Consider the following 26,793-nt stretch of genomic DNA (forward strand, 5'->3'; position numbering starts at 1 on the left):
GACAGTGGCCTGCAACTTGCCATATCTTCATTCATGAGGCTATATGGAGGAGAGACCTAGAAACACATTTTTTCCAAAGGAGTGAGTTTTGTGACTTAATATCATAGTAAGTAGAATGTTTTAGTTTTTCAATATAAGGTTCCAGTTACTTCTGTATTTTCTCTTCCCTTTTCACCAGGCATTGAGAACAAGAATTCTCTATCTTGGGATGCCTGGGTGGCTCAGTTGGTTAAGCCGTTGCCTTTGGCTCAGGTCATGATCCCAGGTCCTGGGATTGAGTCCCGCATCGGGCTCCTTGCTCGGTGGGGAGCCTGCTTCTCTCGCTGCTCTGTCTGCCTCTCTGCCTGCTTGTGTGTACTCTTTCTCTCTCTGGCAAATAAATAAAATCTTAAAAAAAAAAAAAAGAATTCTCTATCTTTAGGGTGTTGGTGATGGCCCCTCTAAGTCATATCTGGTGTCCCATCAGGATTAGAGTAAGGGAGAAATCAAGCCTCCAAGGTAAAAGAAAGATGGATTAGACAGTGTGTTTGTGGAACAATGAAGGTCAGCATCTTCTATTGGTATAACTCTTCAGAGATACTTTTCTACCTTAGTTTGGCTGCCCAGGGAAGATTAGAAAAAATTATTAGCATTGGTTACAAAAGAATACACCTTCACCTGGGTTTTCTGTACACAGTATGCCAAACTAGTCTTGCTTTTCTGTTTGCTTAATAGATTTGCTAGATGGGAGATTGGGATATGCTGTAAACATAATGGGAAATACTCCCAAGTAGTTAAAGCAGTTATTCTAGCAGCATTAAAGAGTCCTCGATTTCTCCTATTTAGTTTTTATATATACCAGGACAGTGAAGGCAGAGTAGGTTTCATCTGCTGTACCAGCTTTCTGCTGATGGTGGCTTCCTGGAGTGCTACACTGAGAAGGATTTTGTTTTTAATTTAAATTCAAGTTAGTTAATATATAATGTAGTATTGGTGTTAGGAATAGAATTTAGTGATTCATCACTTACATATTATACCTAGTTGCTCATCATAACAGGTATCCTCCTTAATGCCCATTACCCATTTTGCCCATCCTCCCACCTACCTCCCTTCCAGCAACCCTCAGTTTGTTCTTTATAGTTAAGAGTCTCTTATGGTTTGCCTCCCTCTCTGTTTTTATCTTATTTCATTTTTCCTTCCCTTTCCCTATCTTCATCTGTTTTGTTTCTTAGATTCTGCAAATGAATGAAATCATATACTTGTCTCTGACTGACTTATTTCACTTAGCATTATATTCTCTACTTCATCCATGTTGTTACAAATGGCAAGATTTCATTTTTTGATGACTGAGTAATATTCCAGTGTGTGTGTGTGTGTGTGTGTACCACATCTTCTTTATCCATTCATTTGTCAATGGACCTTTGGGCTATTTCCATAAAGTGGCTGCTGTTCATAATGCTGCTCTAAATATTGGGGTATATGTGCTCCTTTGAATCAGCATTTTTGTATTCTTTGGATAAATACCTGGTAGTGCAATTTTTGGGTTGTAGGGTAGTTCTATTTTTAACTTTTTGAGGAACTTCCATACTGTTTCACTAGAAAGATTTCTGAGGTTGTGTCTGATCTCAGATGAAAAGTACTGTGATTGGTAAGTGATACCAGGAATGAGCGTGAGAACAGAGTCATACAAGTCAGGTATTTGTTATCTCTTAGAGTCTGTTTTTAGACCCTGTATTCTGTCCTATTGATCAGCCTGTTGGACCCTTATAATTTTAATCCACTCACAATATCCCAGTAATAAAGTTTGATTAGATCTTGTTATTTCCATTTTGCACGAAGTGAAGAAGCTGAGACCTGGAGAAGCTGCGGTAGTGAGCCCATTTTATCAAAAGAAGCTGCAAACCATTCATCCTAAATTCTTTGGGTTTCTGGTGGTGGAGGTAACTAAAAAGATAATTGATGAAGAGTTTTGACATATAGATCTCAAAGATTATCTCTGCACGCATTAAGCCTAAATGTCAATCCTCCAACTGAATTTGTAATTCCAGGAATATTCCTAAATACATAACAACCCTTATCAGATTTGCTAATAAGTCTAAGTCAAGTCCCACTTGGCAAGATCAGTATTTTACAAAAAAATTGAATATATAGTGAGTTATTAGAGAAAACTGATGCAAGGTTGGAACAGTAGAAATACTGCGGGAAACTTTTTTTCCTTCTCTAACACCATACTTTCTAACACTTGAGGCAGGCATTTCTGAGTTTGTAGTTTTATGATTTTAGATTTTTTTACGGAATTATGTGGTAGAGTTAACATTTATCATGGTCATATTCTGTGAAACTTCTGTATTTTATGAAGTGTTTCTCTTTTTGGTTAGATTAGAATGTCTGCATATAGACTGGCATAGACTGTATCCAAGAAATGGGGGATATGATTGTGGTTCTCTTAGTACAGTAGTATATCAAGGACATATCTTGTCTATTTGTAATTTAAATATCTAGCTTATATTCAGTGTTTTCAACATATAATTCCATTAGTTTATTTAAAACAAGCCACCATTGAACCAAGTTTAAATTTTTACTTTAAAATGTGTAATGTATATCTTTTTAAAATGATACCTGTTTTACATTGAATTGGTTAAGTATTATAGCTATTTAACATAACAAAGATGCTTTCTGAAGAAACCAATAATTGGGTTTTCTCATTCAGTGATAAAGGGATACTGTTTTCCTTTATTTAAATTAATTTCATAATATATCCTAAAATTTTAATTTAGAATGTTTTTTTCATTAGATTGTTAGGAAAAAAGCATTGCCTGATAGCAGTGAAGATCGAGATACAAAAGAAGCTCTAAAGGAGTTTGACTTCTTGGTTACATCAGAGGAAGGAGACAATGAGTCTAGAAGTGCGGGTGATGGAACAGAATGGGGTAAGGAAGCATACTGGATCCATCCAGAGGTATTAAGTAAATGAAAGAAACTAATGTTTTACTAGGAAGGCAGCATCTTGAAGAACACTGTAAATTTCTTATAATGTTGAAATTATGAACTTTTTACTCTTGTCATCTTATATTCAGGGTGTATGTCTGTGTGTGCATGTTTAAAGAATGTTGTACAACTAGTTGCCTCATCTTTTTTTTTTAAATATAGGCAATATACTATTAAAATAATTTGAATCCATATGCAGAATGTTCTGTGTTTCCTGCCCAGATATTAGAACTTGCAAATCTAGATTTTGTGGAAATTGAGTTTGAGAATATAATAGAAGAGTTTTTAGAGATTCATCTCTGGCATCTTCTGTGCAAAAAGAAATATAAATTAAAAAACTATAATTACTCAGTCTAGGCATACTTCACCAGTTTGTGCAAAGCATAGAATTTTTTGGTGCAAATTGTTCTAAACGAATTTAGTATTCGAAACATCTCACGAGGTAAAACAAGTTATTTGGGGGAAGACTTCTAAGGCATAGATTATTCTTTGGGTTTGGAAATGAATTGTTGCTTTCAGTAAGGTGGGATTGTGATGAATTCTTCAAAAGCGATGAGTTCTGTCGGGTGTGGGTACATGTAGCATGAGTGAGGAAGACAGAGAGATAGTTACTGAGAATGAGACAAATTTTCTGTTGAGGTTGAAAAATTCTGGGAGACAGTTGCAGTTTTATGTACTTGAAAGACAGAATAGGGTTAGAGAATCAGTAACTATCCTAGTTTTAAATTGGGGACTTCCCTTGAGTCTTTACCTTCAAGAACTCTTATGATGCCACTTCTTTTCCTTTTTTGTGGCAAATATCGAAGGTAATTATTATATGGGTTAATTAGTCATTGAAATATATAATGGCTATAAAATGACTAATTCTTTTTTTTTTTTCTTTTTTTGCAATGGAACAAAGTTTGGAGACCAAGGGGAAATTGAAGTAAAGTCTCTTTTTTCTATTGTTACTACTAAGTTTATATATCAGTTTATTCAGATATTTTAGGCACTAGTTCTACCAGTATAGCTAGATCCACCATCTACACAGAAGTCTCTCTCTGAGGAGTCATACATCTGCATAAATAGTAGTTGGCTTTTTCATTGCCAGTCTTAGTGCAAGAGTTTTGTGATTCATTTCTCTCCAAAGACAGCTGCATTATTTCTTGTGTCACATCCTTTTCTTTATAGTGTGAGTCTTGGCCCAGAGCATTATATGATACATGTGTGTACGTTTTAATTAATCTAACCTCCTATGAAGTTACTGGGAAAAACGTGAGTGCATTGTCTCCATCTTTGAGCTGTCTTACTCTTTAGTAGTGTACTGGGTATTTCTGAGATGAGTGAATGGGATCTTTCAGCCGATTAGAGATTTCCTTACCAGGAGTTTAGCCTTGTGTGTTTTTATCCAGAAAATTTTATTGAGAAAATTTTGTTCAGAAAATTTTACTCTTAAGCAATTAAAAGAACTAGATCGCAAATCCTATTTAGTTGAATGGACATTTAAAACGTTTTAAGTGCTTTATTTATTTCTCCTCTTCCCCCTTAAAAATGGAGTGAATATACCTAGGTTTAGAATCTTTTTAGTTTCTGGCAAGTAAATAGATTTACCACACACCTTCCATGATCTTCCATTACTGTTGTGAGTCTAGTGAAGATTACAATAGGGTTAACTTTTAATTTAAAAAATCGAAGACACTGACACCGAAGGATCCAAAAGCTACCTGGTTTAATTTATTATTAAGACCTGATTGATGAAATATTAACATTTTTAATTGTTAGAGCTTTCTGGGAAAGTAGTGACCATTTTTATTATTGATAGATTATAGTTAGAGCTATAAAAATGTTGAGCTTTAAAATTTATTGTGTTTAATCTTTTCAGAGGCCCAATTAAGTTTTTTGAACTGTAGATTGAAATTTAACTTATTAAAAATAGTTTCCTATTTGTTCTGATTCATTTTGGTTTATTCCAGTCATTTAACAAATATTGATCAAGTGCTTTCTGTGTGCCAAGTCATTTGGTGAAGATCCATATGGGTTCACAGGACCCCTTGGTCCATATAGTTTACTAAGAGAATAAACATAAATGATAGAGCATGTCAGAAGGTGATAAATGCTGTGGAAAATAGAAAAAGTAGAACAGAGTAAGGGAGGTGGAGAGTGCTGTGCTTGGGGTAAAGTGGAGGAGACAAATTACAATTTAAAATTGTAATAGGGTAGGTCCCATTAAAGGGGGTTAATATTTGGACAAAAGACTCAAAGTTGTTTGGTGGTTTAGCAATATGGTATCTAGAGAAGGAATATTCAGGAAAAAGAAAGCCACAGCGAATGCCCCCAAATAGCAGCAGCCTTGATATGCTTGAGGAATTAAAGGACACCAGAATGGCTAGAGCAGAGTGATTCTAGGGGGAATATGGTAAGAAGTGACCAAATCATGCACAGCCCTTAGACCACTGGTGAGATGGAGAACCACGGGAGGAATTTGAGCAGAATTTGCCATGATCTGACTTTGAATTTAAAGCATCATTCTGGCTTATTAAGAATAGACTACATAGGGCGCCTGGGTGGCTCAGTGGGTTAAGCCGCTGCCTTCGGCTCAGGTCATGATCTCAGGGTCCTGGGATCGAGTCCCACATCGGGCTTTCTGCTCAGCAAGAAGCCTGCTTCCCTCTCTCTCTCTCTCTCTGCCTGCCTCTCCGTCTACTTGTGATCTCTCTCTGTCAAATAAATAAATAAAATCTTTAAAAAAAAAAAAAAAGAATAGACTACATAGAGCACCCATTGTTGATAATAGTCTTGGTGTGAGGGGAGAGAGGACAATTATTGGAGTAATTCTAGCAAGAGACAGAGTGATTAGAGAAGTAGAGTATGTGCTAAGTAGTCAGATTCTGGTTGTGTTTAGAAGGTAGGAAAAACAGTATTTTCTGAAATACCTGATGTGAAGTATGAAAGAAAAGGGAGGTTTTGGTCTGAGCAAATGGAAGGATGATGACACACTGGATTTGGAAGATTGGGAATTTGATTTTACAGGTTTAGTTTGAGACAATGTGTTAGACTTTCTAATGGAAATTTAGAGTGGGCAGTTGGATATATGAATCTTGAGTTCAAGCGAGAGTTCTGAGCTAAAACACAATGTTATATAGTATGTAATTAATTTTATACTGATATAAAATATTTAACACATTCTTTAAATTTTCTTCTCCTATAATAGTGAAAATTGATGATTTACTAAGTGCTCACTTTCCTGTTTAAGAATTTGTAAACTAACAAATCACTTAAATTGCTTTAAATTTTAGAATGAAGGTTGATTGCTAAGTTTACAAAGTGCTATATATAGAAGGCTGTAAAAAAAAATCATTAGTTGATGAACACATGCCAAAAATATAAAATTTTTAAAATGAAAATATGAAAACTATTTTATGTAATCTCTTAATAATAATCTCTCATTACATAAATTAATAAGAAATGTTTTTTTATGAGTCAGTCCTAATTGAAAAATGAGGGCTGCTTCTAGAATTTTTGGGCATAATTTACTAAAAGTCACTCAAATCTTGTAGGGTTTTTTTTTTTTTTTCTATGTCTCTTTCAAGAGAAATTTCTTATTACCTAGGAAATTGAATTGATTGTCATTTCTTAGATACTATATTTTGTATGACTTAGACTAAGCAATAACTTTTTAAAATTAGTGATACAGTGAAGAAAATGGTTGTTACATCATTCAGTGACAGAACAGTGAATTGACCTACAGTATATCTTATTTAAAAAAGCTGTTTCATTTGTTTCACTCTATTTAGAGAAGGAAGACCAGTGTCTCATGCCTGAAGCCTGGAATGTGGACCAGGGAGTAATTACCAAACTCAAGGAACAATACAAAAAGGAGAGAAAGGGGAAAAAGGGGGTGAAGAGTAAGTGGAAAACATTGTATCTGTAAATCATAAATCTTGCCTCTTTTACATCCCCCAATTTTTTTTTCAATGTTTTCCTAAAACCACTTACTCTTTTTCTTTTCTGCTCCTGATCTCTTTCCTTTTCACCTGCTCTCAGGGGTTGAAATTAAATGGTTAACTATTTGAGTATGACCTTAAAAAAATAAAAACAACCATGTGTATGATTATGGAATCATAATATATCCCAGTAATACATCTAGAGCCTCATGAGAGTGTGGGACTATATATTCAAAGCATAGTGATAATTTCATTTTTAAAGTATATATGCTTAATCACCACAATGATTTTTCACTGTTGACAGTTTTAAATCTTATCTAGTATGACCCTCTGGCAATCCACCCAAATTATTGCATATTATTTTTGGACTTGGAGACAGAAAGTTAATTTCTACCCCTGAATATTCTGTGTGTTCATAACTTACAGTTCATTTGCTCTCACCACTATATGCTATACAGGGTACAGAATCAAATACACAACTTTTAAAGGTATTTATTTAAGAATTTTGGCCAATTTCATTTATAGTAATATTACCAATTAGCTTTTTTCTTTTTAATAAGATGTCTACCGTATCAAAAATGGAAGCTAAAATGAAATTGCTAGCCCTGTGAATCATTCACACACACACACACACACATATATATAAAACATTAATTATACAAATTATTAGGTTTAACAGTAGAACTAATTAAGCATGTAAAGTGGAAATACAAAGTCTTTCAAGCATCCCTGAAAACCATCTAAAACACCTTTTTAGGAGAGGAAAGCTAAACTACCTCCTTGTGCTTCCACTCTCGTTGACAAATATGAACATGGGTCTGCCTTTTATGGCAGAAAGAATTGCATCCTTTGGGATATTAAAGTAGTATTAAGATTAAGTAAAGTAAGATTAAAATCCAGTTTAGTGAAACATGTATTTAGAAGTTAGAAAAAGTAGTGTAGTCATTACCAATAAACATTTAAATCTTTATTTAAAATATCTTAGGTGTTACAAGTGTTTAGCTTGAATGGATAAAAAGTCAGTGACTATTTTTGATGTTATCATTATACCAACTATTACATGACTGAGAGGTGATGTTATTTGATGCCTCCTCAATATAAATTAAATCATAATGAGAAAGATTAATATTAAAACATAAGAGCATTTTGTACCTTTTCTCCAAATATATGGATAAAAATTTTAATCTTAAACAGTAAGGTTTTATAGTTACAACTTTTCAGAACCATGGCAAAAGGAGTTATACTGGAATTTTAATGCAAATATCATAAATGAGAAAGGAGAATATTTTAATTTTCAGATTGGCTTAATGTTGATATTTCTTTAAGTCCTTATGCTGCAGTAATGAATGTCTTCAAATGTAAAACATCTCTCGACTGGAAGGGTATCTAGGTCTTATGTAGATTCCACCTACTCTTGTATTGATTATTCAGTTCTTGTTAAATATCAAGGCATTGCTGTAGTTGGAATTTAGCACTTAAGATCTAAAATGGCACCATTTGACTGGACCAATATTCCTACTAATGGAAGCTATTGTATTTCCTGACTGGATTATGACCACTTTGCAGGCATATAGCACATAGTTTTGTTGTATGATGGAGAAAAATGACTGCAGGGAGAGAAATTTTAATATGTTTCATTGAGGATAGAAGGACTGGAGAGTGAGCCTGAGCACATTTTGTTTATTGTTGTAGGTTCATGTTGCCTTAATAAAATGGTGATCTGGGAACAAGTGAAGACGTAATAAAAACAGAGCTGGAGCAAAGCTCTGACTTGATATTTGAAACATGGATTTATTAACCATCATAAATATATTTTTAATTGAATTAAAAATTACTCATTAGAAAAGTTTGAGTCCTTTTGATATGATCTAGTAGCAATATTTCCAGTCAAATTGTGTATGCCAATCATATTGTCTTGAAATATATTTCTAGGTATTAGTTAAAATTGCTTAAAAGTAGTTGTATTCTTTGCTGGTATAGGAAAAAAAACCATAATGGACTATGGGTAAGATTTTCCCATTCTTAATTAAACTTGTAACAGGAAAAACTACCGAAGATCTGTTTCAGCCTCTATCCTATATAAAACAGTCAAAACAGGGATGTGGGAGAATGAAGAACCAAAGCTCAGGTAAGTAATCAGTAGGGGACGAGACTTCACCTCGGGTACCATAGTTTCAGGATGTAAGGCAATGAATGCAACTTAACATAAACAGACAAACAAAAGGGATGTTATTGTTTAATTCAATACACAGTAGCTTCACAATCCATGGTATCTGTCTGCATTTAGAGTAATATACAAGGATTATAGAGTAATACTATTTTTAATGGTCCAAATTGGACATGAACATTATTTTTCATGCAAATAGCAATACCATTCCATTAGCTTAATTTTTAAAATAGATGTAAAACATAATTCTTCTCAAGAAATAAACTTTTAAAATAATTTGAAAACTTGGAAAAATAATTATTTTTTAGTATTTTTAGTAGGGCAGTTTTAAAGGTGAATGTAAGTAGATGTGAATAAGGTTTATGGCACCATTTTGATGCAGTTGAATAATTCTCTTCTTTTTTGTTCTCTTCCTCTCTGTTTTTGGGCCAGGGCCCAATAGGTCAAAACTACAAGATATGCTTGCTAATTTGAGAGATGTTGATGAACTTCCCTCATTACAGCCATCTGTGGGTTCACCTTCCAGACCCCCCAGCTCCAGGCTTCCTGAACATGAAATAAATAGGGCGGATGAAGGTAAGTATGTAAGACCTCTCTGGGTGTCTTGATGGCTCAGTCAGTTAAGTGTCGACTCTTGATTTCAGCATAGGTTATGATCTCAGGGTTGTGAGATTGAGTCCTGCCTGTGGCAGGCTCCACACCCAACATGAATTCTCTCGGGATTCTTGGGATTCTCTCTCTCTCCCTCTCCCTTGGCCCCCCTTCTCTCTCTCCTCTGGGGGGGAAAAAAAGGACACTCTGGAGCACGAAAAATATGGGGAGATATATATATATATAAGTTCAGTTATTTGGAAGGACTCTCTAAGAAAAGAATTTTATTTTACAGTTGTTTGATCTACATAGTATCCCCCAAATGTACGCTTTCTTACATTTGAGGGGGTTTGATTCCAACTTCAATCTTTCAGACTTGAGAAAGGGTGCATAAACTTAAAGACCATCTCTAAATTCTAGTTTAGAACATCCCAAGCCTCCACAGAAGCCATGTATTTTGTATACATAGGCTGTTTTATTTATCCTATTGCCACAATGAGAAAATTAACATAAATAGGTAGTAAATGTTTACTTCGTACTTTTACTTTTTACTTTACTTTGTACTTTTTGTACTTATATATAAAACCATAAATAGGTAGCAAATGTTTACTTCGAGACTCATATAAATATTTTTAGATGTTTTATTTAAGCAATTTGTCACTGATAAATGAAAAAGGGAAAAAAGACACCAGAAGTCTAGTTGCATGTTCTGTTTTTACTTTGTTCCCTTTTAGTCCTTGTCCAAATGCATATATATATATTTTTTTACAAAGTCCCCAAGTAGAATTATTCCATTTTGTTTTATTCACTTAACATAAAGCCACAAAAATAACTTTCACAATTATAACTTCAAGATTACATATTATATTTTAGACTTGATACTTAACTGTTTCCCTGTTGAAAATTTAGGTTCCTGGTTTTTTATAGTACCATCTTATGGTATATAAATACTCTTCTTTCTGTTTTTTAGATACAAGTTCTGATTTATGTGTTTATAAATGTATTAAATGCCTGTAGGTAGAAATTGATTTTAATATATATATTTACAGTAACTGAAAATCCACTATGACATGAAAGTAATCTTAATAATTAATAAATATTTTTCTGAATTTATTTTTAAAAATTATCTTGAATTTTTTTTTTAAAGATTTTATTTATTTATTTGACAGACAGAGGTCACAAGTAGACAGAGAGGCAGGCAGAGAGAGAGGAGGAAGCAGGCTCCCCGCTGAGCAGAGAGCCCTATACCGGGCTTGATCCCAGGACCCTGAGATTATGACCTAAGCCGAAGGCAGAGGCTTTAACCCACTGAGCCACCCAGCCGCCCCTATCTTGAATATTTTTAATACTGCAATTATTTGCAGTAAATATTCCTCTTCAGATTTTTCTTGATTGAACAAAACAGCCCAGGAAAAAGCCACAGAAAAATCTTGTGTTTTTCTTTCTTGGTTTTTAAAATTCAGTTACATTTTATTTTTTTTAATTTTTTTTATTTTTTCAGCATAACAGTATTCATTATTTTTGCACCACACCCAGTGCTCCATGCAATCTGTGCCCTCTACAATACCCACCACCTGGTGCCCCCAACCTCCCACCCCCCACCCCTTCAAAATTCTCAGATCGTTTTTCAGAGTCCATAGTCTCTCATGGTTCACCTCCCTTTCCAATTTCCCTCAACTCCCTTCTCCTCTCCATCTCCCCTTGTCCTCCATGCTATTTGTTATGCTCCACAAATAAGTGAAACCATATGATAATTGACTCTCTCTGCTTGACTTATTTCACTCAGCATCATCTCTTCCAGTCCCGTCCATGTTGCTACAAAACTTGGGTATTCACTTTCTTTCTCTCTTTTTTTTTTTTTCCAGTTTTTTTTTTTTTTTCAGTTACATTTTAAAGAGACATAAACTGATAGAAATTTGATGGATAAATTTATGGTTGGAATACTTTTTAAATAAAATTTTTGACCATAACATGGTTAGTTATTTGTTAGAGTTAATTATAGTATACTTGGAATTTATTATTCATACATTAAATAATGAAGATGTGTATATTACACCTTTATAGTCTAAATGTACAATTTCTTTGATGTAGACATGTCTTTTGAATGAAAGACGTGAAGTCATGGACCTCATTAGGTATGTTTGTTATTCACTAGGCAATACATACAATGAACACTATCGATATGAGAATTTTAATCAGTTTCAATTATTCCAAGATCAGGTCTAGATGAGGAGAAAAGTTAGTTCTAATTTTATTCTGATAACTCCTAAAGAGCTTTATTAGAGATTTCATTTACAGAATTCTAATAATAGAGGTGGGCTAAGGACTATATACTAAATGACATATATACAAAAGCATTACATAAGCCACAGAAAGTGCCCTTGACAGAAAAAAACATATAAGAACCTTAAAACTGAAGGGTTGACTATCTGGCTTACTGTCTGTAACATTGGTCATTCTAAGCTTTCCTCCTCAGTGTAAGGTTTTCAGCAATAGAAAAAGTATGTAAGAAATACATTGTGTATTTAATTGTCTGTGACTGATGCTTCTTGGTCTCCAGTTTAGTTTCAGAAAACAGGTCCATAACCTATGTATGCTATAAATGTTTATTGCTTTATTTTTGTTTTAATAATTCAGAAGATAGTGCCATACTTAAGAGATGCAGTTCAATAAGTTGATTAAAACTGATTAGAGCTAGTAATGGTTAGTTACCAGAGAGAAATAGGATGTACAGTCTGAAGTTCTAAGGCATCTTAGAGAGCACTCAGGTGAGTTCTGCTCACTCTTTTGCTCTCTCTTGGGCCCTTAGGTCGTTTGGCTTAGCCAATGGTGTTTGGTGGATGGAGTTGCTGCCTTCCTTTGTTTTCAGGTTTTACTTGGTCATTTTTAGAGCATTATTTAAATTAGCCCAAACAATGTGTGTGCTTAAGTCTTAGGAACCTTAGTCTTGTTTTTTTAAGAATTATTTTTATTTCACACCTGAACAGTTGTCTGGAAATAGTAGAAATGAAAGCAAACAAAACACCTGGCTAAAAACCCAGCCTCATAGTCTTATGTGAGTCTTTCTGTTGAAACTTGGCACGAAAATTGCCATTCTAGCTTAAACAGTCCCCACTCTTACAGTAGTAAATGTTAGAGTTGTTCAGACCCCTCAGAATATATGTAGTATGTTTGGGTAAAACCCATTTTTATTTTATTATTGCTGTTTTATTGTATGATGGTTTAAAAATGTCTTCATTTATAGACTCTTTTGTTCTTTTTTTTTTTAGACTCTTTTGTTCTTAAAAGGATTTTATTTTATTTTATTTTAAAGATTTTATTTATTTATTTGACAGAGAGAGAGTAGGCAGAGAGGCAGGCAGAGAGAGAGGGGAAAGCAGGCTCCCTGCTGAGCAGAGAGCCTGGTGCGGGGTTTGATCCTAGGACCCTGAGATCATGACATGAGCAGAAGGCAGAGGCTTAATCCACTGAGCCACCCAGGTGCCCCATCTTAAAGGATTTTAAAGAGAGGGTCTGCCTCTACTATTTTTAAAGCACATAACTAAAAAAATAAATAAATAAGACATAACTATTCTTTTATTTCAAATGAATACTTATGATTGAATCTAAACTTACATAATTAAAAGCTATAAAAAGCACCTTTAAGTCCAGTTTTTTTGCATTAATTAACTCAGTTCTTTTTCTTGCCTTTTTTTTTTTTTTTTTTTTTTTAAGGGGGAGAGTGAGGGAACAAGTGGGGAGAGAGGAAGGGGGAAAGGGAGAATCTCCAACAGGCTCCACTCCCAGCATGGAGCCCAATATGGGGCTCTATCTCATGACCCTGAGATCATGACCTGAGCCGAAATCAAGAGTCAGAGGACACTTAGCGGATTGAGCCACTCAGGCACCGCTTGACTTGATTCTTTTTTTTTTTTTTTAAGATTTTATTTATTTGACAGACAGAGATCACAAGTAGGCAGAGAGGTAGGCAGAAAGAGAGGGGGAAGCAGGCTCCCTGCTGAGCAGAAAGCCCGATACGGGGCTCGATCCCAGGACCCTGGGATCATGACCTGAGCCGAAGACAGAGGCTTTAACCCACTGAGCCACCCAGGTGCCCCTTGACTTGATTCTTTTAAGAAAAAGTTAATTTACCATTTTTTAACAGCCTAAGTTTGAAATAATAAATTCATGTAATCAACTTACAATGTTTGTCATTAGGAAAGTAACCATCTCTAGAAAACTACTCAAAGACCATCTCTGACAGTTTGCTAGAATAATTTGCATTTATAAAAATCAACAATTTACTATTAACCAAATTAAATAAAATTCCTATTTTAATTTGGCATTTTGCTTTTAACTGGTTCTTCTGTGATAGTGATTGAAGGAATTGGATTGGCATGTTCAGTGTTATAAAGATATTTTCACTTACCACAAAGAAAATCTGTCCTCTTGAAGCACAGTTAGCAGCTAATGAAAATGTTCAAATGGACACTTTATTAAAAAAATTTATTTGAAAAGAAATCCACTTACAATGAAAAAAGTTTTCTTTGAAATAAACATTTTTAAGTGAAATACAACATACCTGCAGAAAACTGCTGAAGTCATAAGGGAAACAGGTCAGTGAATCATCATGAAGTGAACCCAGCCAAGTTACCTCTGCCTAGGTCAACAAGCAGAACATTACCAGGGCCTTGGAAGTCCTGTTTGTGCTTCAGATCTCTAAATCACTGCACCTTCCCTTGTCTCCAGACATAAACCCAACTTCTAACACCGGCATTGATTTGACCTCATAGAGGCACATTTTGCAATTACCATTTTCGTTTGAAATTATCTGTATTCTTCCAGGTTATAGAATTAAACGGTTTTATTTTGAATGAGACCAGCCGTGTTCAAATCACTTGTTATATATATTTAATAATCGATAGAATAACTTGAGTAATAAACAAAAAATATCAAATGAGGAAAGCCTGCCTTTTCTTTTTTTTGGTTGTATTTTTTTTGTGAAAAAGAAAGGACAGTGGTCTATTGGATTTGTTTCATGTTGTACTTTTCTAATTAGATGATACCTTTAGTTATGGTTAAGATATAGAAAAAGCAGCCAGTTTTGGGGCACCTGGGTGACTCAGTTGGTTAAGCATCCTACTCTTGCTTTTGGCTCAGGTTGTATTCTCAAGGTTCTGAGATCAAACCCCTCATTGGGCTCCTCACTCAGCAGGGAGTATGTTTCTCCCTCTCACCCTCCCCCTGCTTAAGCATGTGTGTGCTTTCTCTCTCTCAAATAAATAAATAGAATCTTAAAAAAAAAAAAGGCAGCTAGTTCTTAAGAGCTCTCTGCTAACTGAATTTTGTTGTGTTTAAAAGCATTTAAAAATAAATGTAGGGGTGCCTGGGTGGCTCAGTGGGTTAAGCCTCTGCCTTCAGCTCATGTCATGATCTCAGGGTCCTGGGATCGAGCCCCACATCGAGCCCCGCATCTCTGCTCAGCAGGGAGCCTGTTTCTCCCTCTCTGTCTCTACCTGCCTCTCTGCCTACTTGTGATCTCTGTCGGTCAAATAAATAAATAAATAAGTAAATAAATAAATAAAATCTTTATAAAGAAAATAAAATAAATGTAGACATGTCCGTGAGAGTCTAATTGTTTACACTTCAGAAGTTTTTTAATATTTCTTTTGTCTTCCCCCTTCAGTGGAAGCATTGACTTTTCCTCCTTCTTCTGGGAAATCCTTCATCATGGGAGCAGATGAAGCCCTTGAAAGTGAACTGGGACTTGGAGAATTGGCGGGCCTTACAGTGGCCAATGAAGCAGATTCACTAACTTACGATGTGAGTCGTGGTTTTATTTTTGTTGTTCTTTTCTCATTTCTTAAAAATAAAAAGTCAACTTTTTAGAAAAAGTGGTAAAACGTCTTTACAAGCATAGAATCTGGTTCCATTTTTTTTTTTAAAGATTTTTTTTGTTTATTTCACAGAGAGAGATCACAAGTAGACAAAGAGGCAGGCAGAGAGAGGGAGAGAGAGAGAGAGAGAGAGGGAAGCAGGCTCCCTGCTGAGCAGAGAGCCCGATGCGGGACTCAATCCCAGGACCCTGAGATCATGACCTGAGCCGAAGGCAGCGGCTTAAACCACTGAGCCACCCAGGTGCCCCAGAATCTGGTTCCATTTTAATTGCAAACTTCAAAATTATGAATATGTTATATAAATGATATTTTTCACATTTTAGAGAGGTTAAAATTCGGGCTTTGCCTAAATCCATAAGTCATTATAGCTTGTTTATTGGTTTTAGATATGGAAAAAAATTCCCTTTCTGTTACCAAGTTTGGGTTTTGTGTTTTAGGGGACTAGTGATCAGTTAAATTCATGCTTGCCCAATGGCAACATTTATGTTTATTTGGTACATTATCAGTGAATATCCTGCCCACAAATGATTTAAGCTATTGTTAGGCAGGGATTTCCGTAAGGTGCTTTTCAGATGTTAAGGCATACTTATCAGTGATTTGGACCAAAACTGAAATCTTGATACCTTTACTCATGTATCCCTTTATTTAATCCCCAACACAGTTATTTTATAAATACATTTATAATTGTTCATGACAATAAATTGTCAGAAAAACAGTTGCTTATTTTATTAAGTATTTACAATCTGTCTTCATTAAAATCCTCTCAACTTTGATACCTTGTTATCTTTGTTGGAGAACATAGTAGAGCTCCTGACACATGGGGGTGTAGGGTGGATGCTTAAGCAGACCATGGATATGAGAAGGAAGTACTCCAAAGAGCAACCTTACCACTCACTCCTCTTCCTGAAAATCAAAAGTTCTCACTCTCCTTGCTGAGTCTATTAGTAAGTCTTTTGGGTTCTCCCTCCAAATATAGCTGAAGTCCATTTTTTTTTTTTCTTTTTCTTTTTAACACCTCCCATCCAACTCCCCTTTCTTCTTCACCTGGAACTACTACAATAACCCAATTTAAATGGTCTCTTTGCTCCCCATTCTCCATGTGATACAGGTTTTTTAAAAAATGTTTTTCTATTTTTCTATTTTTCTATCCTTATGTTTTACATCTGTGTACATAAAAACACCCATTTAGGGGCACCTGGGTGGCTCAGTGGGTTAAAGCCCAGGGTCCTGGGATCGAGCCTCACATTGGGCTCACTGCTCAGTGGGCAGCCTTCTTCTTCCTCTCTCTCTCTGCCTGCCTCTCTGCCTACTTATGATCTCTGTCTGTCAAATAAATAAATAAAAATCTTTAAAAAAAACCACAACACCCATTTAGTTGACTTTTGCTTTTTCATCTAATCTTTGACAGCCTTTTTAATTGGAGCATTGAGTCCATTTCTTTTTAAAGTAATTACTGATATATTTGGATTTAAGTCTGCTATATATTTGTGCTACCTATTCTGTGTTCCTTTTTCTCCTATTTTTGCTTACATTGGGATTATTTTTTATTATTCACCCCCACCCCATTACTTGGAGATGATGCACTCTTTCATTACCCTTTTTATTGTTACCCTAGAGATTACCAAACGCATCCTTATCAAAATTTTAATGGAAAGACCTTTAGGTCATTTCTAACTTGTAATCTCCTACCCTTGGGGCGCCTAGGTGGCTCAGTTGGTTAAGTGTCTGCCTTCAGCTCAGGTCATGATCCTGGGGTCTGGGATTGGAGACCCGCATCAGGATCCCTGCTCAGCGGGGAGGTTGCTTCTTCCTCTCCCTCTGCCTGCCACTCCCCTGCTTGTGTGCACTCTCTCTCTGTCAAATACATAAATAAAATCTTAAAAAAAAAAAGACACATATGTCAAAGACTATTATACAAAATATATAAAGAACTCTTAAAACTCCATCATAAGAAAACTCAATGAAAAGAAAAAATGGATCACTTTAACAGACACCTCACCAAAAAAGATATATATAGATAACAAATAAGTGTATGAAAAGATACTCCACATCCAATGTCATGACAACAATACAAAGTAAAACAACAGTGAAATACCACTGTGCACCGATAAGAATGGCTAAAATGTGGAACACCAGAAACACCAAATGTTAGGACATGGAGCAACAGGGACTTTCATTCACTCCTAATGAGAATGCAAAATGGTACAGCCACTTTGGAAGATAATCTGTTGGTTTCTTATGAAACATATTCTTACTGTAAAGTCCAGTAGACACACTCCTTGGTGTTTACCAGAAGGAGTTGAAAAGATATGTCCACACAAAAACCTGCACACAGACGTTTATAGCAGCCTTATTCATCATTGCCAAAACTTGGAAGCAACCAAGATGTACTTCACTGAGGGAACGGATAAATAAGCTGTGGTGTATCCAGACAATGGGATATTATTCAGTGGTTAAAAAAACTGTAAAGCCTGAAAAAACATGGAGGAAACAAGTGCATATTACTAAGTGAAAGAAGCCAATTTATCCAAACACATAAAATATGCAACACCCAGAGCAAACCATAATGTAAATTACAGATTTGGGGTGTTAATGATGTGTAATGTAGTTTCATCAGTTAAAACAAATGTACCACTGGTGAGTGACACTGATAGTGGGAGAGGCTATGCATGTATAGGGATAGGTAGTATATAGGATATTTCTGTACCTTCTACTCAGTTTCACTGTGAACTAAAACAGCTCAAAAAAAAAAAAAAAACCCAAACCAACTCCTACTCTACATATATGTCATTCTTTTTATGTATTTTCTCTAGACATTTATCTCCTACAAGGTAGTATTTTGTACACTCAGTATTCAGTTAGGATTATCCATTTTACATTATTCATTTTGCTTTATCCTATCTCCCCCCTGCACATCTGACTGTCCCTCTGGGATCACTTTTGTTTTACTCTAAGAACAGTTAATATTTCTCTTTGGTGAAAGTCGCTGGTGCCCAGTTCCCTCAGTTTCTAGTTTTATTAAATTGTATTTCACCCAAGTGGTTTAACTTCTACTTCTGGTATCAAAGTCCATTTGGCAACGGTTGTTTTGTTTCCTTTTTAAGCACTCTAAATACATAATTTCATTTTTTTCCTTTGTGGTATTCAGCTAAAGTTAACTGTCTATTACTGGTCATTCAGTGGTAGTCTGATTTTTTTTTTTTTTTTCCCTCTCTGAGTGTTACTCTCCCTATGTCTTGAATGTCAGCCAAGGTTAAGATTTATTTTTTAACCTTCTTGAAGTTCTTAGACCTTCTTGGCTTACTACGTTTTTATCAGTTTTGTGTAAAATTCTCAGCCGTTTATCTTCAAATATTGCTATTGGCACTTCTTTCTTTTCATTCTGGAACTCTGATTGTATTGTTAGATCTTTCTGTGTCCTCTGTCTCCTACTCCCTCTCCTGTATTTTCCTTCTTTTTCTCTCCATACTTCAGTCTGGGTGTTTTTATTTTTTTTTTAATTTTTAAATTTTTATTTATTTATTTTTTAAAAGATTTTATTTATTTATTTGACAGAGATCACAAGTAGGCAGAGAGGCAGGCAGAGAGGAGAAAGCAGGCTCCCCACTGAGCAGAGAGCCTGATGCAGGGCTTGATCCCAGGACCTTGGGATCATGACCTGAGCCGAAGGCAGAGGCTTTAACCCACTGAGCCACCCAGGCCCCCCCAGTTTAGGTGTTTTTATGACCCATCTCCTGATTTGCTAATTCTCATTTCAGTTATGTATAATGTTATTAAACCCATCTATTTAGATCTTATATTGTTTGCTTCTGGAGTTCTTTTTTTGATTATTTATAGATTTCTTCCAGAATTTACAATGTTGTCGTTTATCTTTCTTGAACACAGTAAGCATGATTATGTATTTGTTTGTCTTCATTTATGCTGTATTATCCTGCATAGGCATGGTTATTTTTTATTATGTCCAAATAACTATACCAAAAAGTTGTCTGTAGAAATAAGTTCAGGCCTAGAGTGATACCTTCCCTCAGGGAGTTACTTTAATTTGCTTCTCTCAGATGGCTGTAGCCACTAGAAATCTGGGATCACCTCACTCCATTTTCAATTTTTCAGATAATCTAAAGCTGATCTACAGTCTCCGTAAGGGCTTGTATTCTTCTAGTTAACTCTTCTATCTAGAATGTGGCCCAGGGGTACCTGAGTGGCTCAGTCAGATGGGTGTTTACCTTAGGCTCGGGTCATGATCCCAGGGTCCTGGGATCCAGTCCCACATTGGGCTCCCTGCCCAACTGGGAGCCTGCTTCTCCCTCTGCTGCTCCCTCTGCTTATACTCTCTGTGTCAAATAAATACATACATGTGTGTATGTGTGTATGTGCATGTATCTATGTATGCATGTGTATGTGAGTATATATGTATATGTGTGTGTATATACCTTTTAAAAAATGGGGGGACAACTGGGTGGCTCAGTTGGTTAAGCGTCTGCCTTCTGCTCAGGTCATGATCCCAGGGTCCTGGGATCAAGCCCCGCATCAGGCTCCCTGCTCCGCGGGAGGCCTGATTCTCCCTCTCTCTCTGTATCTCTGTCAAATAAATAAATAAATCTTTAAAAAAAAAAAAAAAAAGGCATGCAGCCCTTTGAACTCAAAACCTAAAGCAAGGAGGTGCACCAAGCCCTACTTTCTTGGCAGGTGCTGGTTTGATGTCTTTGCACTGCACAGCTCTCCGAAGCACAGCCTGACCTCTTAGCCATCCCTTCTGGAATCAGTAAACACACTCTGAGAAAAACGAGTCCAAATATCGGACTTTTTATTCTGTCTTCCCCTGGATTCTGGTCTGCTTTTTCTTCACTGTTTTGCTGGTTCTTCATTTAAAAATTTTTAGCCCTGCTTTTCTGTTCATCCTCAAGTACAGACTTGATCCTAATGATCTAGCCCATCATAGCTAGAGCAGAAGCTCCCATTTGATACTTTCGTTCTCTTTATATTAAGCCCACAGAGATTTAGTCCACTATGTTATGGACCAGTCATGTCTCTAGAGAAATGTCATTCTCTCTCTTTTCTTTTTTTTTTTTTAAGTATCTTTGAGTTGTTTAAAAAAAAAAAACAAAACTTAGTGTTATACCTGCATTTCTGAAAGTAGTCTCTAGTTCTTTCTTTCCTTTTTTTTAAAGATTTTATTTATTTATTTTAAAAAGAAGGAGAGAGCACAAGTGGAGTAAAGGGCAGAGAGGGAGGCACACTCCCTGCTGAGCCGGGAGCCTGATGCAGGACTTGATTCCATGACTCTGGGATCATGACCTCAGCCAAAGGCAGACACTTAACCAACTGAGCCACCTAGGCACCCTGAAAGTAATCTCTAGTTCTAATAAATATACTAGTAATCTATTGCTATGTGACAAATTGCACAACATAACAAACTGTACAATTAAAACAACATTTGTTGTATCATAGTTTCTGGGGGTCAGCAATCTGAAACAGCTTAGCTGGGTGGTTCTGGTCTCTCATGTAGTTGCAGTCAGGGTGTAGGCAAGAATGGCATTCTTAAGTGAAGATTTGGGGAAGATATGCTTCCAAGCTCACTCCTGTGGTTGTTGGAAGGCCTTGGTTCCTTCTTGGCCATTGGTTGGAGACTAATTCCACACCACATGGGCCTCTCTGTGGGTTCCTCATCAAGGCAGCTGGCTTGTCCCAGTGTGAGTGCCCTTGAAAATAGAGTGAGCAAGAACACCCAAGATGCAAGGTTTTTGCTGTGTGTTACTGGTCACACAGAGCAACCCTATGATGTACAAGGGGATTCACAAGGTGTAAATATGAGGTGGTAGGGCTGATTGGGAACCATCTTAGTTCCTGTCTACCACATTAAGACATTCAGAAGGAATTGAATTGTTCTTACATACAAAAATCTTTTGGCTTGTTAATAAGAGCAGACAAGAGTTAACTCAGTTAATTTCACTCCCCCCCTGCCTCCCCCACATGGATAACCAGCCCCAATTCTTATAGTAGTTCCTTGTATCCTGTGTGTTTTCTTCTTACTGATCCAATTGTGACATGCTCTATCCAGATTTTTCTGCAAATTTTTAAACTTCTGGGTCCTAAGTTAAAGTTTATATTAAGAGTATAGCCTCTGAGGGCACCTGGGTGGTTCAGTGGGTTAAAGCCTCTGCCTTTGGCTCAGGTCATGATCCCAGGATCCTGGGATCAAGCCCGGGATAGGGCTCTCTGCTCAGCAGGGAGGCTGCCTGCCCACCCCCCCCGCCCCACCTGCCCCTCTGCCTACTTGTGATGGCTGTCTGTCAAATAAAAAAAAAAAAAAAAAAAAAAGAGTATAGCCTCTGAAGCCAGACTGCTTGGGTTTGAATCCTGACTCCTCTACTTACTAGAGGGCAAGTCACTTAACTTCTCTTTTCCTTACATGTCTAGTCTGTAAAGTGGGGATAATGTTAATTCCTTCATAGAAGAGTTGTGACAATTGAGTTAATGCATGTTAAGTTTTTGAAAAATGTACAAAGTAATGAATTATGCTTATAATAGCAGCTATTGTTACTATCATTGCTGGTTTTTGTCATTGTAAGTATGGTAATATTTCTCCAGTGTGTTAATAGTATTTGCCCCACTCTTGCTTAAACCTAGCATGATTATTAGTTGTGGAGTGTGAAGAGTTCATAGGTGGTGCTAATGTGAGGTTAAACATGAACCCCTTTGGCTTTCCCATTAGTTGGAAATAGGAAAAAAAAGGCTGGAATATAGTTGGAATGAGGGAAAAAAACCACATTTTTTAGTTGTTGGGATGAAGTTTCTGTGGAAAAAGCAACATGATGTGTTTTACAAGTGGAATCAGTTATTCTGTAACAGCTGCTTATGTCTTCCAATGTTAACATTTTATGTTTCCAGTTTATAAACCTTGTTGATAATTTGATAAAGAATATTTAGCTTTTTGTAGAAAGTATTGAAAATCTTAGAAATATGATCATATTCTATAATGTTAACAGGTTTAAAGGTAACTTAGTTTTTTAGCTCTTACCCCAAATTAGTTTCTATACTATAATTTAGATTGAAATTACTGGTTTTTTTTTTTTTTTTTAGTCATCCCAGTGAAGATCTATTTTATGTTATTTAATATTCTTTCATTGAATTATGTTACCTGTTTCTTGTTATAGCACTCATATTTCTTCAAAGAAAACCACTGTTGACATATTGTTAATTTTGCCTGTTGATTTGATTATTTACATTTAGAAATTATATTGTTTTGAAAGTTGAAAATGTAATGATTTAATGACAAATCAGGAAGAATTAATGTGGAAATATAATTATTTTCCTGTCCTGAACTAAATGTATGGATATCTTTCTTTTGTTTCTTTAATAGATAGCAAACAATAAAGATGCATTGAGGAAGACATGGAACCCTAAGTTTACGTTACGAAGTCACTTTGATGGCATTCGAGCCCTTGCTTTCCACCCCATTGAGCCTGTTTTGATAACAGCATCTGAGGATCACACACTAAAAATGTGGAATTTGCAAAAAACAGCCCCAGCCAAAAAGTGAGAATATTCTACTTTAACTGTATTTGAGTATTTCAATTATCAGTTTTTCAGCAGAAAAATACTTAAATTATTTGTTATTAAATCTCTCAATTTATCAAGTATCTCCTCTAGTTCTTTCTTCTTTACCATGTCACATAATTAGAATTTTTCCCTTCATACTCACAATCTGATACTAGGTTGGAAAACTGACCCTGAAAGAGAAATGGTATTATCTGATAGTTTCCCAGAGTTTCTGAATGCTTTTTACAATCCTTACAGTGTTTTAAATGGTTGTCATATTTGTGGAGTCTCTTATCTATACCAAAGGTTTCTGCTGTTGTTGTAAAGAGTTGTAGGCATGTTTAAAATAATCAAACCTCACCCCAACCCTGTCCTGTTGTTTATTAGGTTTTAGACTTATGATGTAGAATGGAGGGAGGAAAGGCTGATTGAGAGGGGTGAGGGACCCCTCTTTGATTTTGTCTTTTGGCCTTGACCCTTTAGTACTTTCCATACCTACCAGAATGTGTAGACAGAAGGGCACTGTTGTCACTCTTCACTTAACTGCTGGTTCTTACCTTGGCCCCTTGGTTCCTCTGTAAGCATGAACAGACATGAGTTGGTATAAACTCTTTTATCAGTCACCATGCTAATCTTAGCCCCACTTGGTGGGGTACTTATTGAAGGTCCCTCTCCTTGTGTCCTTGAATCAGGTGGCTCAGAACCCAGCATGTGCCAACAAGGGCCCTTCTCTAGTGTTAAGCACTTCGGTTATTGGAAAGGTAGAAATGAACAGGAACTGGAGGACATTAAATAAGTTTTTACTACTGTTAGAGGATATCTGTTGCCAAGTTTAAAAGAGATCAGTGACTCCTGCTGTGAGTCATACATGGGCTAGATAAAATACTTGACTTATCAGTCTGCATCAGATAGCTCAACCAGATCTTGCTAAAACCAAAAGAATCGTCCTATGGCTCAGGTATCTTCAGCAGAGAAAAATTATTTCTTCATTATAAATTGTGCCTTTTGTCTTCTAGTTCTCTAGTCACAATGGGCATCTCATTAGATCAGAGAATGTGATGTCTTATATAGTCTTGACTAAAACTTAGAGAAATATTGAAACAAGTGTCTTGCTGGTGATAGCTTAGTACTAAAACCTTTACATGTAATTACATGGCCTGTTTACCTGTGAGCTTAATATTTTGGAAATGCTTGAGGAGAGAAATCATATGCCTATAGAAAAACTGTAATACAGTATAAGAAATGGTAAGTAATTGACTTTAAATCGAGTTTAAATATCAGGCAGTATAGACTATATATACATTCAGCATTCTGAATAATGAATAAACTGATGATTTGGGCAATTTTTGCAAGTATCAAGGACAGACATTATTAGCCTTGATGGAAATGCAAAGAAATTTAAGTACCATTTAGTGAAATCCTGTTACGTGCATGGTTCTGTCCTAGGTTGTTTTACTTGTAGAATTTCATTTAATCCTGTGAGTATTTGGTGTTACCCCAGTTTTTTTCTGTTTTGTTTTAAATAGAGAGGAATCAGAAGTTCCAAAAGAATAAATAATTTGCCTGGAGTTAGCCAGTTAATTGAATCCAGAAATGTATCATCTCAAAGCCCATGATGTTCTCTGAGTGTGGCTCTCTTGAGTAGTCAAATAGACTATGACAGTGCTAAGAGCGCATAAGCAGGTATTATTACTAAACAAAGATTTTGTTTCTTGAGGCCACAAAAATATGTGATTGGTATCAGGCAAACTTTCTTAAGTGTCCTAGGTTGAGAATTGTGTATTACCACAGTGTTGGCATTTCTGAAGGCAATTTTGTGGCATATATTCATTGATACTGTTTATTACATTGAAACTGAAATGTGGACTGGTAAAAATCCTCTCTCTCTCTCTGATTTAGGAGTACTTCTCTTGATGTGGAGCCTATCTATACATTCAGGGCTCATAAGTAAGTATGTGCTTTTTCTCTGTCTTAAGTCAGCATCAGCATCACTGTACATCACCCTGATTAGAGTATTTTATTTTCTTTCACTTACGTATTTGTGTTATATATTTTTTGTATTTAGTAGTGGTTTTGGGGAGGGGTTTGGATTTTGTTTTTTGTTTTTTGGTAAATGTAAAAAAGATAGTACAGTGTTAAAGACAATTTTATCACTACTAGAGATCCTTGCTGAAATTAAATTTTATTTGGATAATGTTTAAATGTTATATATCTTGTGCTTAAAATAAGTTGATGCGGTAAGGTTTAAATATTAAAAATCGGGGCTTTCTTTTCCCTTAAAGATAATCTAGATAAAAATATGAAGAATTTTTAAATTATCACATATGCATGCTTTTCATATTTCCAGGTAAGCTTAAGAAATATACTAATTCACTTGATTTAGCACAGAAATTGGCATATATTTTATATAAAGGGTCAGATAGTAAATACTTTTTCAGCTTTGTAGGCCATGTATTTTCTGTTGTATGTTCTTATTTTTAGCTTAGTTTTATAATCCCTTAAAAAATGTAAGGACCATTCTTAGCTTGAGAACTGTATAAAAACAGACCATTGGCTGGGATTTGGCCCACAGGCCATAGTTCACCAATCTCTGTTTTAGCAGCAGAAGAAAAATGAGCAGTGCTTTTATACTGTTTTTATTCATCGTAGAAAGCAGAAAAATAGAAAGACCTGTGAATAATTAAGCGTTCTTATTTCTAACAAGTCCTATTATCAGATTGATTTTTGGGAATAGAAATTGATTTTTATCTCCCAGAGGTCCAGTGCTTTGTGTGGTAATGAGCAGCAATGGTGAGCAGTGTTACAGTGGTGGTACTGACGGACTGATCCAGGGCTGGAATACCACCAACCCCAACATCGATCCCTATGACTCCTATGGTAGGTTTTACCCTGAAGACATGAAAGAATAGATTGTTTTCTTTTTACATACTTTACATACCATATATAAGGATAAAATGAGATATTTTAAAAATAAATTGGTAAAAGGGAACAAGGTCTTTATTTTGTTAAAAAGGATTCTTGTATTTAGGAAACAATTTGATATACATATGCTAAAAGAAAAAAGAAAAAAACGTGTTATTCCTGAAAAACCAGTTCCTACCCCACAAAGTTCCATTGATTGGAAATGCTACCTTGATTGACAATTGTTTTCTTCATTTTAGGCATCTGTACATTACTTGATACATTATTACTAATCTGTAATGTTTCATTGCTATTGCTACATATTCATTACTATTCTTGACAAACAACTGAAGGAAAATGAATGTTACTTATTTATTATTGGAGTGTATAGGAGCTAATGATTTTTAAACTTTGTGACACCAAAAAACTTGAAAGGTCTTAAAAATTAAGAAGTGCCCTTTTAGTCTCAGGAACGGTACCATGAAACATAAATCCACCTTATAATCTGTCACTAGATGTTACCATAAATTCTCTTGCAAAAACTCTTTAGGAATTGACTATTTTGGTTTCCTCTTACATTAAATTCTAGAATGGTGTGGAGTGTCATATTTCTCCTAAAACCATATTTATTTTCATTTTCATTTTAGATTAATTTTACCACCAAACCTAAGTAAAGATAAGAAATTCAGTAAACAAAAAATTTCGCCAACATTTATTTAATAAGCATGTGACATATATTTTGTGAAAGGTAAACCCCCTCTCTGTTTTTCCTTACTTTATCTATCAAGAGGATCAGCTGTCTTCATTCTGTTTCAGGCCAACCACCCTT

At 35.5% G+C, this 26,793-nt stretch overlaps 1 protein-coding gene across 2 annotated transcripts in view; it reads left to right on the forward strand.

Annotated features, from left to right (window-relative positions):
* The window catches only part of STRN (striatin), a 116,780-nt gene that overhangs the window by 63,348 nt on the left and 26,639 nt on the right, over window positions 1-26,793 (forward strand). Inside the window, exons 7-14 of one of the 2 annotated variants that reach the window (XM_047744052.1) lie at window positions 2,774-2,909; window positions 6,741-6,851; window positions 8,932-9,018; window positions 9,490-9,633; window positions 15,314-15,450; window positions 22,885-23,060; window positions 24,963-25,010; window positions 25,819-25,940. In XM_047744052.1, the coding sequence (XP_047600008.1) occupies window positions 2,774-2,909; window positions 6,741-6,851; window positions 8,932-9,018; window positions 9,490-9,633; window positions 15,314-15,450; window positions 22,885-23,060; window positions 24,963-25,010; window positions 25,819-25,940 (961 nt within the window). The remainder of the gene's footprint in view (window positions 1-2,773; window positions 2,910-6,740; window positions 6,852-8,931; window positions 9,019-9,489; window positions 9,634-15,313; window positions 15,451-22,884; window positions 23,061-24,962; window positions 25,011-25,818; window positions 25,941-26,793) is intronic. The other variant, XM_047744053.1, reaches the window with a different exon arrangement.

Source organism: Lutra lutra, chromosome 9, assembly GCF_902655055.1.
Source record: "Lutra lutra chromosome 9, mLutLut1.2, whole genome shotgun sequence".
NCBI lineage: Eukaryota > Metazoa > Chordata > Mammalia > Carnivora > Mustelidae > Lutra > Lutra lutra.